Source organism: Jatropha curcas, chromosome 8 (genome assembly GCF_041381405.1).
Source record: "Jatropha curcas cultivar XTBG-Jc1 chromosome 8, XTBG_Jcur_1.0, whole genome shotgun sequence".
Lineage (NCBI taxonomy): Eukaryota > Viridiplantae > Streptophyta > Magnoliopsida > Malpighiales > Euphorbiaceae > Jatropha > Jatropha curcas.
The window spans coordinates 28,103,176-28,118,552 of NC_143158.1; the positions used below are offsets into that span (position 1 = coordinate 28,103,176).

General features: G+C 29.9%; 1 protein-coding gene across 1 annotated transcript; it reads right to left on the reverse strand.

Moving 5' to 3' along the window:
- Nucleotides 1-300: 300 nt before the first annotated feature.
- Nucleotides 301-2,741, reverse strand: LOC149494487 (uncharacterized). The gene is made up of 3 exons (XM_089725307.1): nucleotides 2,385-2,741; nucleotides 1,519-1,787; nucleotides 301-981 (listed from the first exon to the last, which is right to left on the reverse strand). The coding sequence occupies exons 1-3, from the start codon at nucleotides 2,641-2,643 to the stop codon at nucleotides 301-303; spliced, it is 1,209 nt and encodes a 402-aa protein (XP_089581433.1). The 5' UTR covers nucleotides 2,644-2,741.
- Nucleotides 2,742-15,377: the final 12,636 nt, after the last annotated feature.

Below are 15,377 nucleotides of genomic sequence, written 5' to 3' on the forward strand. Positions count from 1 at the left end.
AACAACAACAACAATAGCTAACAAGTGAAAATACGTACCCCTTTATTTTTTTCAGACACTTAATCACAAACTATATCTAGTTTCATGTCTAAAATTAACAAAATTCCTTCCTATAAATCAAGACAACCCTACTAATTAAACTCAAAACCCTAATAAAAAAAGAAGATCGTACATTAATCAATATCAGCAGCCATATGCAAAAGCTAATGACATTAGAGTTGATAATTAATTAGAGAGAACCCTACACACACACACACACACACACACACACACATATATATATATATATTTGTTCATTGATTACTTGAATGGATTGTTAACGTTGAAGTCTCTATTTGCTTCTGTGATTGGGTTCCACTCCCACAACCTCTCTGAAAAGGCAGCTGGCAGCTGGTTTGGTAGCATGTTGAGAGGCAGCGCCGGCGCCACCTGCGATTGAGGTGGTGCTATAATGGAGAATTGTGAAGAATGTTGGTGTTGATGACTAGTGTAATAAGGTGGTTGTTGTTGTTGCTGCTGCTGTTGCTGGTTGTGGTGGGTAATGCAAGCTTGCTGATAATTTACTAGTCGATGAAGATCATCAACCGGATTCGAAGAAGCAGCGAAAAGGTTTGTGTTGTTGGATAGTAAAGAGCAAGCTTGTCTGGATTGATTCAGAAATATTTCTTCTTCTTCTTCCATTGTAGCTGGTAATCCAAGTGAGGTACTAATTGCAGGCACTATATGTGGATTATATGCATTATTATTAGTCTTAGACAATACTAAAGTAGTAGTTACATCTGAACTACTACTTCCATCTGTTTCACTCATTTTCTCCATTTCTATTTGCTGCGATTGAAATCTTTCTATAGAAATTTGATGCTGTTTTTTATCAGACTGAGTTCCTCTAGACGATGAAGCTCTCGATGGGAGTGCGCGAGGGAGAGATGGGTGATCTTCTACTCCTGCTCTCTTGTAAACGCGACAAAGCGAAATTTCAGCCTAGAAAGAAGCAAGAATTAACAATATTAACTATAGGTCATGTAGTATAAGGTTGCAGTAATGGCTATGAGGAGCATTCAATACATATATAAAGAGAGAGAGAGAGAGAGAGAGAGAGAGAGAGAGAGAGAGAGAGGCTACTTCGAGTCGGATTGAATTCAAAGTTGAAGCTTGATGGTGCTATAAATTTTCTTGTGAAGAAAATAGTAATAAATTGTATTAAATAACAACAATATTGGAAACTCTAACTCTCAACTTTATCTTTTGAACTTTTGGTTCTTACATATATATTCAGATTATGCACCTGCAACATGTGACCAAGTAATAACTTTTTGCAATTCAGGACCTAATTATACAACTCTAACAACTAGGGTTAGTGAAAAAGAGGGAAAAAATTTGAGTCAAGACCCATATTTTATGATATAGCGTGCAAGGTGCAGAAAGATTATAGAATGAAAAGAAGAAACAAGAAACACACTTTAATACAGAAAGCTTCATTTCATTTTCCTGTAGCTGCAATAGTACTAACATTTTTACCTTTTGATATCGTTCAGTTTCGTGCTGGGGCAAGCGATATTCATTCATGATCCAGCTCGTTCGAATTCCTTTAGGAGCTTTACCAGAGTAGAAAACTAGGGTTTTCTTTAACCCAATTGACCTTGAGTTTTCCGTTCGGATCATCCGGTCAGCTCCTGTTGCTTTCCAGTAGCCGGAAGTAGTCACCCTATTAGGCCGGTCCCCGTTTCGATATTTTCTGTCTCTTGGCACGTAGAAGAACCATTCTTTCTCTCCAATTGCTGCCAGAGCTATGATAAAAGTACCAGAATATCATGAATTAAAAACTTCAAAATCATATTTGTTGAGAAAGAACAAGAAATTGTACATAACAAAGAGCAAGAAATATAATAATATCGAGTTAAGTAAACAATCCTATCCACGTGAATTACAAGAACCAAACCGAATTGAATCGAATCGAATGAAACATGTGTATTTGTCAAGTATTGTTCAGAAACAACACTTTGCTATATGTTGTTACTGAAGAATAACAAGAAATAGTACGTATTAATAAAGGATGAGTTAATTAGAATAAGAAATTCAATACATGAATAAAAATGATCGAACCAAAGTGGAAAGGATGAAAGAATATTTGAATAGTCCTTGAGAAAGAACACGAAATAGTACGTAACAAAAAAACAAGAAAGATGATAGTATACGAGTTAATAATAAACCAAAACCTACAATTCCTATATGGGCATATATATATTAGCATATACACAAGAAAAAAGAAGTAGAAGAAGAAGACAGAGGGAAATGAAAAGTAGTCGGAAAAGAAACAAAAAAGGGATGACCTAAAAAGAAAGGGAATATATATATAAAACAGAAAAAAAGGATTTATAATATACCAGGAAGTTCCCAAGGGTCATAGCGATAAAGATCCAAGAAAGTAATGAGTTCAACGTTGAAACGTTTGCCCTCAACCTTACGGCGAAGGTAGAACTCTACGAGTTCTTCTTCAGTAGGGTGGAAGCGAAAACCAGGCATAACCATGTCATGTTCATGGTCATCATCTTTAGTGGTGGTGGCAACAGCGGTGGCGGCGGTGTTGTTGGTGGAATTGCTATTGTTAGTGGTTGTCAGGCTCATGGTTGCTGCAATTGCCATAAACTAATGAAGCGGAATTCATAAACTCCATTTTGGGGTCTGGGCTTCCTCTTTATAGTTGGGGAGACTTTGGGACACAAAGTGTACGAATTGAGTGGTGCAAGTGGTACCCAGAGATAAGACATGGTCTTAAATAAAATATAAACTATATACTCAAATATTATTACTTGATATATATTTTCTTTTTCTTGGAATAAAAAAGAGAGTTAATGGAAAGATCTACACAGCCTTCAGGCCCTACAAGTAAAGGGTATTCCTATAAGGTGTTTAAGGAGGGAAAATGACATCTCAAGAAGGAGGACAGAGTGGCTACAGCACTATGCGGTGGTTTTTTTGGATCTTTCTTTTACCTTTCAAAATTTTTGTTTCTTTTCTTTTCTTTTTCATTTATTCAACCTTCAATTTTCTTTTAACAAATAGAAGTTGATTTAAATTAGACCGATATAAGTTAGGATTAAACTGTATTTTCTAAACCAATTTTATTTATAAATCAGAAATTCAAAAACCTAAAATCGTTATATTGCAAGGAGCGAATATCATTCTGACCCAAATTTATACATGTTTTATGACTTTATTTTAGGCATTTAAATTTTGATCTCAACATCTCAACTTTTGATTTCAATTTGTGTGCTTTATATAATTTAGGAATTGATAATTTTATAATTGTAATTCATTCTAGATTTTTTTTATTGGCAAATAAATATTTTAATTATATTAATATGACTGAGGAAAAATTTAAAATAACTGAGATCTAAACTCGAGGCAATATTCCCCTCACACATTCAAAACTAATTCAATCATATTAAATTAAAAAAACCTAATCGAATACATCATTAATTAAATCATTTATGGATTACTTCATCTAATTAACACTTCTAACTTGATTATAATCATATGAAAAATTCCATCCAAACAATATTTATTACCAAGATTTCTCACATATGAAAAATTCCTTCTTTGCTGCACTCATGCGAATATTTTAAGAGAAAGAATTTTCTTCCCAAATCTACTTCTCATTGCCAGGTTAGGTCTTTTGGGTGTACAAAGAAAAGTCTGATGGCTTGGGTGTAGCTCTCTGAGGATGTGAGTTTTTCCTGCTTGCAATTTTATCTTTTCTTAATAATATATATATTTAATTTTGCTAATAAAAAAAAAATTTCTCACATATAAGACATGCAAAGATCTTGCATTTGTTGACTTTCAGTGCATGTATGTATCTAAAACGTGTCCAAAACACAGAGAGGTAAATTAATTATTAGGTACAAAACACAAAGACCTTGAAAAATTACTGAGGCATAGTAGTATTGACACCATATTAGGGTTTTGTGGGGGACTAAATTTAATTAGGGGTTGAAATAATTAATAGAGAGCAAATTTAGTTTTTTTTATCAGCAAATTAATTTATTTTATTAATATAAATTAAAAAAACTTAATATTTTCAAGTAACTAAACCCGAGCTATTAGGCTTTCCTATGCACCCAAAACTAATCTGAAAATATTAAGTTATTGATAGTATATCAATATATTGTGTAAAATTTTTTGTAAACATTTCATTCAATTTCTTTATTCTATACATAGTCTGTATCAGTAGTACCTCTGAATTTAATATTTAAGTTTTAAAATTGGGATTATGTATCACCCAAAGGCGAACATCGGCTAAGCACAAGGTGTAAGTGAAGTACATAAAATTGGGTCAAAACCTTCTTAATAACCTAGAAGATTTCTTACTAGTTTAAAGCTTGCCCATTCTTATGTACTTCATTTACACCTTGTACTTAGCCGATGTGAAATGAAGTCTAACAATAGAATAGAAATATACAAATTCAACTTTGTACTTTTATGAGCAAATTTGTGGCATTTTAAACTTTATAGAAAGTTCCACTTTTATGAATTTTGTTAATATCGTACATTTTTTTGTATTAAAACTAATAATTTTTAATTATACACAATCTTAATTCAATGTACGGTTAGTACAACTTAAAAAATTATTTTCACGTTTTCAAACTATCCAATAGGTATTTAATTGATCTAATTTTATAAATTGGAGTATTTAATAGAATAATTTTGTAAACTGAAGTGTTTAATAGTGTAATTCTAATAAGTTGAAATATTTAATAAGTTACATAACCGTGAATTGGGATTAAGATATGTAATTAAGGTAGAGCAATAGAGTATTAATGGTTTTAAGAAACTAATCTTATGCCAAAAAAGCGATATTAAGAAAGCAAAATGTTAGTGATATAAAAACATTTTTTTAAATTTTTTTTCTCCCTCACACCCATAAACTTAAAATTTAATGTTGATAATATGCTAAAAAAAATATAATCTCTTCAAAATATATAGGAAACTGTGGTAAACAATTGTAAATAATTTTTCATGTCATTGGCCAAACGAGAAATTAATAATAAATTTATGGATGAATTTAGAATTTCCCATTCAAAATTTCTGTCATCAAACACAGCATAAGATTTTTTTTTTTTTTAATTTTCTTCAATATATAGAGGATGTTTTATATTTTCCTAAATTTTCAGTACTATAAAATAGATACTTAATCATTAAATTACCAGTCAAATGACATAATTATGACTTTTATACACAAATTAAGTTATTTATGAAAGAAAAGACAAGAAATTTATCTTTAAAAAAAAAAAAAAAGAGTGAAGAAATGAATATAGAAATATAACTGGTAGGGAGGTGGAGGTGTGGGGCTAGAGGGGGAGCAAAATGCATATAGGTGGGGGATGGGAAAATATTGAGTCGTATTGTGGGTTATGACGAGTCAAGCCTTCAAGTGAAACCCGTGACCATTCCTGTTTATGACAATAACTTGCTTTCCTCTCTCTTTGTTTTTATTGTTTCTTCACATTTTTTTATTAATTTCTTTCATTTTTTATTTTTTGTTCTTCATCATTTAAACCCTTTTGCATTTACAGTAGTTAAAACTAGATACTATGTTCTTTGAATTAGGGTTTAAAAATATTTAATTTATCCATTAATCAACATTACAAAATGATTATCGTTTCACTAACAGTGTAACAGTTGCTCGCATAGCAGTAAAATTCCGAATATCATTGAATAGAAGCACATAAGCAGTCTCTCTGTCAAAACAAAAAAAAAAAAAAAAAAAAATAGAGAGATTGCTGCATACAACAATTTTCTCAGAGTTCACACTATGTAGCATGTTTCGTGCACCGGATTTTCTTTTAAGGGAAAATAATTATTTCGTCTTGAAGTTTGCTATAATTATTTAAGTAGTCTCCGACATGTATACAAATACTTATAACATCTTTGAGATTTACTTTCGTCTTATTAATTAGTTCTTCCGTCCAAAAAACACATTTTTTCCGTTAATTTTGAGAGGGAAATACGAAATTATCCTTTATAAGTTTTCATTATTTCGTCCTTGAGGTTTGCCAAAATTATTTAAGTAGTCTTTGACATTTATATAAATATTTATAACATGGGCATTTGTTATTAGTGGTGTCGCATTTCAAGTGAACAAGAGTAAGCTAAATGTGTTGTGTAAATTTTTGCTTTGCTATATTGGTATTCTTTTTGGCAGATTTTGCATATGGTTGCTGTTTCTGGGATTAATTGCTGAGGTTATTGAGCAAAGTAATGCATTGGATGCAAATACAAAGATTAAGTACATAAACATGCATGAATATTAAGGATCAAATAATATGACGGAAGTGAACATCAGAGATGTTATAAATATTTATATAAATGTCAAGAAATACTTAAATAATTATAGCAAACCTCATAGACGAAATAATTATTTTCCCTTCTTTTAATGGTGTAACTACGAATATAGGAGTTAGAACTTCATAATTAAGTTTTCAGATATTTGGTATATCCATAAATCAATATTACATATGATTATCATTCAATTAAAGTGTAACAGTTGTAGGTGTGACTTCTGTGGAGATCATAGATTTGAGTCACATAAACAATCTCTCCACAAAAAAGTAAGAAGAAGACTTCATTTATAAGATCTTCACAGTGTTCATATATATAGAATGTTTCATGCATTACATCGCCTTTTGACCGTTAAACTATAGAAATATTATGAAAGGATGCATTTGACATGTAATATATATATATTGGGTTTTAATCTATAGGTTTTTGTAAGTCTAATATTAATTATTTAGTTCACTTATATATTTTATGATTTATTATTTTTTGATTTTTATAGATATTTTATATTAATATCAACCAATCACTACTTAGTACTGTTGGTTTATCCAAATAACTTTTTTATTTTCCTTTTTTTTTTTTTTTTTTGGTTATGTAAAAGCCAAACCGTGTCTTATTATAGAACTGAAAACATCATATATGGGTCCTCAGGAATCCAAGAAAAAAGAAATTCTTCTCACTTATTTTCTCTCTCAAATATTGTTATATAATTGTAGATTAAGATATATAATTAGCTAATTAATTAGCCAGTGAGATATTTGCAGGAGAGGTTATATGTCTGCATGTGGGAAGTGACACTTTCTTTGTTTTGTCATTTTCTTTTGAGTCTTAAATGGGTGATGAGAAAGAAAATGAAAATCAAGTCATACCAGAACCATCACCACTTGACTCTATATATTATATATAATGCATATGCTTACACGTTTTTTAGATCAGATATAGGGAGTAGAGAATTTTCAATGACAATGACAATTAGTATATATAATACGAAGATATTATCATCAATTTCTATGTGTTCGTTCGTTCGGATTGAGATGTATTATTTAGGTAAAACTCTCTTTCAACAATACCGGCTTGAGATTTTAAACCTTTAACCTTGCACGTATCTCCTATAATCCGACCATCTACTGATTACTTTAATAATATATATATATATGCATGAAAAGTGAAGAGATGGATAATACTGGAGGGAAGGAAGATGAAACCCTAAAGTCAGTGGTTAATTGAATCATCTATATACTTCCAATTTTAGAATCTATCTATCATTTCCTAATAAAGATTTGGTAGTAATGAAATAATAGTTAGGTATGTACTTTTAAGCAAGAATGATGAAAGTTAGGCTCATTATTTTCACCAACCTCCATAAATTATTCACCCATATCGCAAATTTATATTGACTTTTATATACATTTCTTAAGTTATTGCTTCTATTATTTCACAAGTAATAGTTATTAAGTCTTCTTGGAAACTATATATTATATTTAGCTTGTTAGGAAAACCGATTTTTCCCACCAATTTTTAGATTTGTTAATATGCGATTTCATTCGGACACCAATTTTTATATTCTATTAACACGATAAGAGATTGTCGGAAGAAATTTTTGTATTGTATCAGCTATCAACCGCTAATTACCAAACACATACAATCTAGCTATTGATTAGATACGAAACAATAACCATCATATATAGTTGTTTTCAGGTGAATCAAATGCCTTTGAAGACTCCTACTTTTATAATGGGAAATAAATCTAACATTCAAAGAACTTTCCTAAGACTTAAAATTACAATGGTAAAAAAATGAATTGACATTGTTTCTGTTAGTTGGTAAGAAGTAAAAAGTATTGCATCACTTTCAATTTTTATTTTTTTATTTTTGTTTTGAAGTTGGAATTTGGAAGAAAATGTCAATCGTAGAAAGTTGTAGTGGCGCTGCCTGCCAGCCATTTGACTCCAGCTTTGAATATTCTCTTCTCTTCACTTCCTTTTATTCTATTTAATTTGACATTTTTCATGTAAACAAAAACTCCATGATGGACGGAAACGCGTTGCCGAAATGTTTCTTCCGTCATGACTTCTAATTTTATTTTATTTTTTGCATTTGAACTTTAGTCTTCAAGTCATTATTTTTAGAATAAAATAGGAAGATACGATGACTATCTCTACAAGATTGGAGGTTGGATTTATGAAAAAAATATTTATATATGGTAAATAGTAGTTACAAAAGACTGATCTAGCACGATGAATTCTGTATGACACAATATATCGGGTCAATCGATCTACAAAGAAATTTTAAAATTATATTATTTTTTCATTTTAGTGTACGATGAAAAACCTACTATAGATATTATAAGATCAAAATATAGAATATAATTAGTTGATATATATTTCATTAAGGAAATTAAAAAAAAAAAAAGGACTTGAATTCAAGATTTGGAGATATGAAATTGAAATCCAGAAAGGCAAATTGTGTATTGAACGATAAGGACAGTGTGTACATAAGAATAAGAATGGGTCCAAAATGAAGATGGGACAAAAACAATTATATCAACAAACAAAACAGCTACAGTGAATTTCAAACCTCTAGCTAGATTTATAGGAAGGAAGGAAGGAAGAGAAGAGAAGAGAGAGACCTTAAAATGGGATTTCTCATTTCTAAAACCTGAACCAGAAGTTTACAAGACAAAAACATTGACGGTATGTAAAAACACAAGACAAATAAATGAAGGAAACCTCCATGCATGATCATTAATTATTAGTTCCTCATGCATGCAATCGCAATGCTTGCATCACCCTTTTTTTTCCTTCAAAAATTAAGTTAAAAAGAAAATTTTTACCCGTTTTTGTAGTGTGGGTTTAGCTATATATGGTGTAATTGGAAATGTTAAAGTAATCAATAATCTAATTAGACTAATATCAATTTGACGTTTGTGACTGTCTCTCTATAAGTATTTTTTTTCCGTTTCTTTTTCTACGAGAAATGACTCGAGTGGTAAGACGCATTTGGATTCAATGAACCTAAAATTAAAAAGTATAATGTGGTGTGAAAAGGAGGCAAAGGTAGGTAAATGGGACTGCGTAGAAATTGAATGATGAGAGGAAGAATAAAAGTGACCTCGTCCTCTGCTAAAAATATCTTTCAGAAGGATTCATATCATAGCCCTGAAAAGGGTTACTGAAATAGAAATCTTCGATTGCAAGATTTTAGAAAAAGGCCAAAAAAATCAAACCCACCACCCCAACACATAGCTATGGATGGGACCCATATATCTTTTGGTTAGTTGAAGGGTTTTAATCCCTTCTCGTGGCTTGGACTCAATTGGCGGTTGTCAACCCTTTCTCTTGGCTCCTTTTGCATCTATATAAATATTTTTAATCCTAAAGTTCGTGGTCATGTGAAGCTTAGATTGTCTAATAAAGATTTCCAAGATTCTGTACAATGCAAACCATTGCTAGCTATACCTCACATATATGCATTTCAAAAATTTCATTAATTAATTTCATTAAATCACTTTTTTATTTATTTATAACCACGTGTCCAAAAATTGGTTAGGTTCTGACTATGTTTGGCTTGAGTACTGTAGAATTCATATAGGGGTCACTTTTCCAGTGCGGTAATTTTCATATCCAAGACTCAAACTCGATACTTTGGATAAGTGAAAATGATCTCAATCACTCTATTTCAACCAACATTTTACAGTCACTTTTTTGTTTATTCAATTAGAAAGTGTTAACCATGTGGACTGCAAGCATAAATATTTTACATTCTTTCAGTAAGGTGCGCTTTTTGATAATCGAATCTTGTATTCTCATACTTGTGAAGATTGAGAGCGCTTGCTATTCTAACCAATAACAAAACTTGTTGATTACTAACAATTTATTTTTAATAAAGCCAAATAAATATAAATAACTTTTTCTTTGTCTAATTTACATATTCTGAAATAGGAAGATGGTATGTGATATTATTTCATCATTTAATCAAACAACATAGATAAAACAATTTAGCATAATACATATATGGACATAGAAGGGACACTTACAAGTTGGATGCTTTGGATTGGGCAAACACCGACCATTTAGATAAAGACTGAGTTAGGTTTCTTTGTGGTCTTTTAACCGTCCAACCAATCTTTTAGTGTGACATATTTTTGATCAGTCATTGTTATTTTTTGGCATGTTCAAATTGAAGTCCCTTCAATAAAAATCAAGAAAAAAACAAACCCTAACTTTTTTAGAGGAAGTCTTACATTGAATCTACCCTAAATGTGTGATGTATGTCAAGTATGCAATAATTCTTATTTAGGTTATAATTCAATATGAAAAGTGCCCTATTGTTTTGTTTCTGCCTTGGTGATGCTGAAATCCATATCTTTGTCCATCCAATGCCAGTTTCAATTCATTGCTATATCATTCTAATTTCACTTTTAATTTTGAATTGAAATTAGGGTTTGGGCTTATTTGAAAAAAGCAAATTCAATTATTTTTTTTTATTAATATTAATATTATTCAGGAAAATTTAACAATACCAAGAGCTATACTCAAACCATCAGGCATCCGTAATACACTATATCCTAATCTTGACATTGTTAAGTAATAATATAAATAAATATTATTAACTATTAAGGGATATATTTTCCAGTTTCGATTATTTTTTCATATTTATTATAGGCTATAATTTCTCTTATTATTACTCTTTTACCTTTTCTTATATGGATTATATTTCTTTTGTAATATACATTAATGTATAACTAGGATACTAATTGTATGTATGTAATATACCCTAAAGACATTTGTTTCTTGCCTACACCTGGGTGTATAAATGATTTCATATACCAAGTCAGTCAAAAACTGTTTCTTCATTTTTTTTTCTTAGTGTTTTGTCAAAAATATTATTATTTGAACCAAAACAATGTTTATAATTAATTTGATACATAAGTTAGTTTATACATCGAATGTAGGTAAGTTTTTTCTGTACATTAACTGTACTTTACCGCACGTCAATGAAATGTAAATTATTCTCCCAATATTTACTTTGACATGTTCTCAGAACCCTAGTTTTTCTTTTTAATATCATGACATCCTTATCTATTTTCATGGTGCTGGTTATACCTCCCTCTTCTTGTCACTCTTTTCCTATTTAAACTCACTGCCAAAAACTAGTTGGTATAAAAGACTTAATTTCGTCTATTACTCAATCATCAAAACCTTCGTGGTTTAACCAATGAGACGTTGAGATAAGTGGTTCAACACTCTTTTTTTACAAATAAGGTTGAGGATTCGATCTTTGCATTAAAATAAAGGGTTCGATCTTTATAGATGGAGTAAATATTCGGTCAGAATGCCTTATTCCTTAATGAATTGATAAAATAGTGAATAGAGTGTCGTGTTGATTATTATTCGAGTATTTTGCAAATTCACGAAATCGTAACAAGTAAGAAAATAACCCCCGAGTATTATACTAAAATTATTTTAACCTACTATTATTTAAATGACAGTAAAAAGAATCTATCCTAAGAAAATTAAAAAAAAGCAATTATAAAAAAAAATATTTATTACTAAAAAAATTATAAAAAACCATCCATGTATAATTAACTTTTCATAAAATAATTTTATAATTTACCTAAGTAATATGAAATTATAGTATACTTATGACCCAATATAAACTAATGAATGCAAAGGAAATTTTCATTCCCCCCAAAGGGATATTAAATAGATGGAATATAATGAAATAGAGCCACTTTGAGGTTCCCTACGAGAATTGAATTCAATTATTTATCATTTAAGTGTTTAAATAATATATATATATATATATATATATATATATATATATATATATATATATATTTATTTATATATATGCCAAATGCATAAATTCATGATGCGCAAAAAATTTTGTGGCACTCTTAATTTTTGAAAATCTATTTATTTCTCTAAAATTATAAATCTAGTAATTGTACATCTTTCCATACTAGCAATAATAATTTTTTTTTCTTTTTGTGTTTGATTTTCATATACAAAATATTGAAAATATTGATTTAATGTGTAAATTATTATAATCTTTTGAAGTAATAATTTTCATGGTTTTTGACTATCCAATAAATATATAATCGATCTAAATTTATAAATCGAAATGTTAAGTGCTTAACAAATACAAATTAAAATATTTAATACGCGAATTCAAAGTATCAACTTGTGCATTTAAATCCATGTAACATCTACATATGAAATCAAAACCCTAGGGTTGCTTTCGACGGATTTCTTCGCTGCAACGTAAAAAACAATTTGGCTTCAATAAATTGTTTGCTAACGAACCACTTTTCAGATTTTTGTTATTAGCTAATTAATAACATTAGGTTTCACTATGAATATGACATTTAGGGTTTTTATCTACAAAGAGGCTATTGTGACTTGTATTCTCCTGTAATTGGCAGCTTTCGCATAGATATTAAATTTCACACCATGCTTGGTTTCTGCAACTTGTATATAATGCATGATTATCCTTAATTACCACTTTATGGGGACACATTGTGTAGAAATTCCTTATCAAATGTTTCAGAACTCCCAAAGCTTCTTCAACTTTGAGCACCTCAATTTAATTCAACTTGATCCTTTACATAAAATTTAATGCTTCCAAATTAAATATATATATATATCTATATCTAAGCCAAGTCATTTATTAACTACTCAATACTCAACTTGGAAAAAGCTTGCTGGAATTCATTTATAAACTTAATGAGTTGAGTTCAAGCATATTTATCAAGCTTGATTAGAGTTGAGTTGGAGCTTTTTGAAATGAGTCGAAAGTCTAACTATCGAACTGATAAACCTGTAAATGGATATGGGCTCATGTTCGAACTTATGAATAAGTTGTATTTTATTTTTCAAATCATAAACCATAAATCATTTACAACCTAAAAGGCTAAATGTTATTAATGAACTGAATTTGAGTTCAATTAGTTAAGCTCAAATCAAAGTCAAGCCGAGTTCAAGATCAAATATATTTTTAATCGGTCAAACTCGAGTTACAATTAAATTGGGCTTCACCCTAGTTTATGATTCTATTTGCATAATCACATAAGATAAAGGGAAAAAGAAAATGTATATCATATATTATTTTATTGCATATATGAGTCATCCTTAGGAAGATCCCAACGTTTCATGGTGCATACATCATATTTTTGCAAGAAAAGTTAAGAAAAGAAGAGAAAAGGAGCAATGGGATTGTCTCTCTAACCTAACTCGAAGTGTGATTCTTTTGAACTTAAATTCGATACATATTCTCCATTTTATTGGTTTAAAGAATAAATATTCCTTAATAAGAAAACCAAGATATTATGAACACCATGTAGATAAGAAAAATACACAATTTTATAATGAATGCTACGTGGAATTATAGATGTACATCCACACAATTCTCAATCTGCGACTTTTCCTTGCAATGATTCAATGAAACGATACTGTTTCTAACTTATCTTCTTTTGTCTCTTTCCAAGTTTTCCTTGTCATTAATCCAATTGGAAATGTTCAAGATGTGGATTTCTTTTTTCTTTTGCAATAAAATGATGCATTTCTTTTTAAATAAAGATATTAAAGAGCAAATTGATCATCCTATCATGTGAAATGGGGTGGCAATTATATATTATTCTTTAATTAGAGATATCGAGTTCGAGTTCGACTCCTCTCGATTACAAGTGTTTTCACCAATTTGGTGAGTCAATCCTTCTACATTGATCTGCAGAAATTGTCTACTAATTAAAAAAGATTAATCTTTTATTATTTATACAATTACTAAACTAATATAAGATAGATATGATAAAAGAGATTAATTATGATTAGAAAAATATAATTAACTTTTTTTTTTTTGAAGGATATATTACATAATATCTTGCATATATACATATAAAAGAAAAGAAAGAAAAGAAATATATAGACATGCATGGAAATAGTCGACATGGAAACCCTAAAAGAATAAATATGTCCTCTCATATCATAGATAATAATGAAGGGGTTTGATCGGTGAAGTTTGGTAAAGCCATAATGGCACCAACTAAATAGATGTGTGAAAACTTGGGTATATAGATGGAGATGGAGATGGAGATGGAGATGGATAGAAAAGAAAGAAGATAGGTCCACCATAAGTATAGTGTACCAGTCCACAACAATACTCACTCAGAGCCATCACAATCTGTATCACCGTCAAGCTCTAACCCCACAAAATTTAGACCATGACCATATGAAATGGGTGAGTTGGGTCAGAGGCTTACTCGAATATTGATTCCAACACAAAGACTTGTCAGTTAAATATTACAGTACAGTTTGTCATATGAAGCTCAAGCATTTTCTAGTTAGTTGAGCTCACAGCTTCCATATTAATTTTGCCGACTCTTAATTGCTAATAATTTTGCATTTTATTTATTATTTATTTATTTATTTATTATTTTATAGTATATCAGTAAGCAACTAATTAACTTGAATCTATAAGATTTAAAATAAATCAAAATTGAAATAAACCCGTTTGACCAACCTCTAGAAAATGCTCATTAGTAGTAGAAGAGAAGCAAATTAATTAAGACTTACCGATCGGATAACATAATAAATATATAATATATGTATTAAAAATAAAAAATAAAAAAAAAGGAGAGATGGGGCAAAGCAATGTGACTTGACAGAGGGCAAGCAAGATGATCTAAAAAAATAATAATCAAGAAAGAACATGGGAGGGTCCACAATCACCGTTGGATTTAATTAAAAAGAGTCAAAAATTTGACTATCTGACCAGACCAGGACTCCTGGACCCTCATTTGACTATCTGACTTTTACATTTATTGCTCTTATAGTTAATTAGGGTTTTTTTGGAAGTATCTTCCTATCCTTCATTCTTGAGTTAGAGAGGTGGAGTTGTTGTTGTAGTTGTAGTATTTCTCTATTGCATGCCTTTTTCATCTATTGAGATTTCTGAAATTTTTGTACCTTTTATATATATTATTAAGAGTTAATAGGAAAGGCAGATGTCTCGTGAATGATTCTTTACAACCTCTGCAA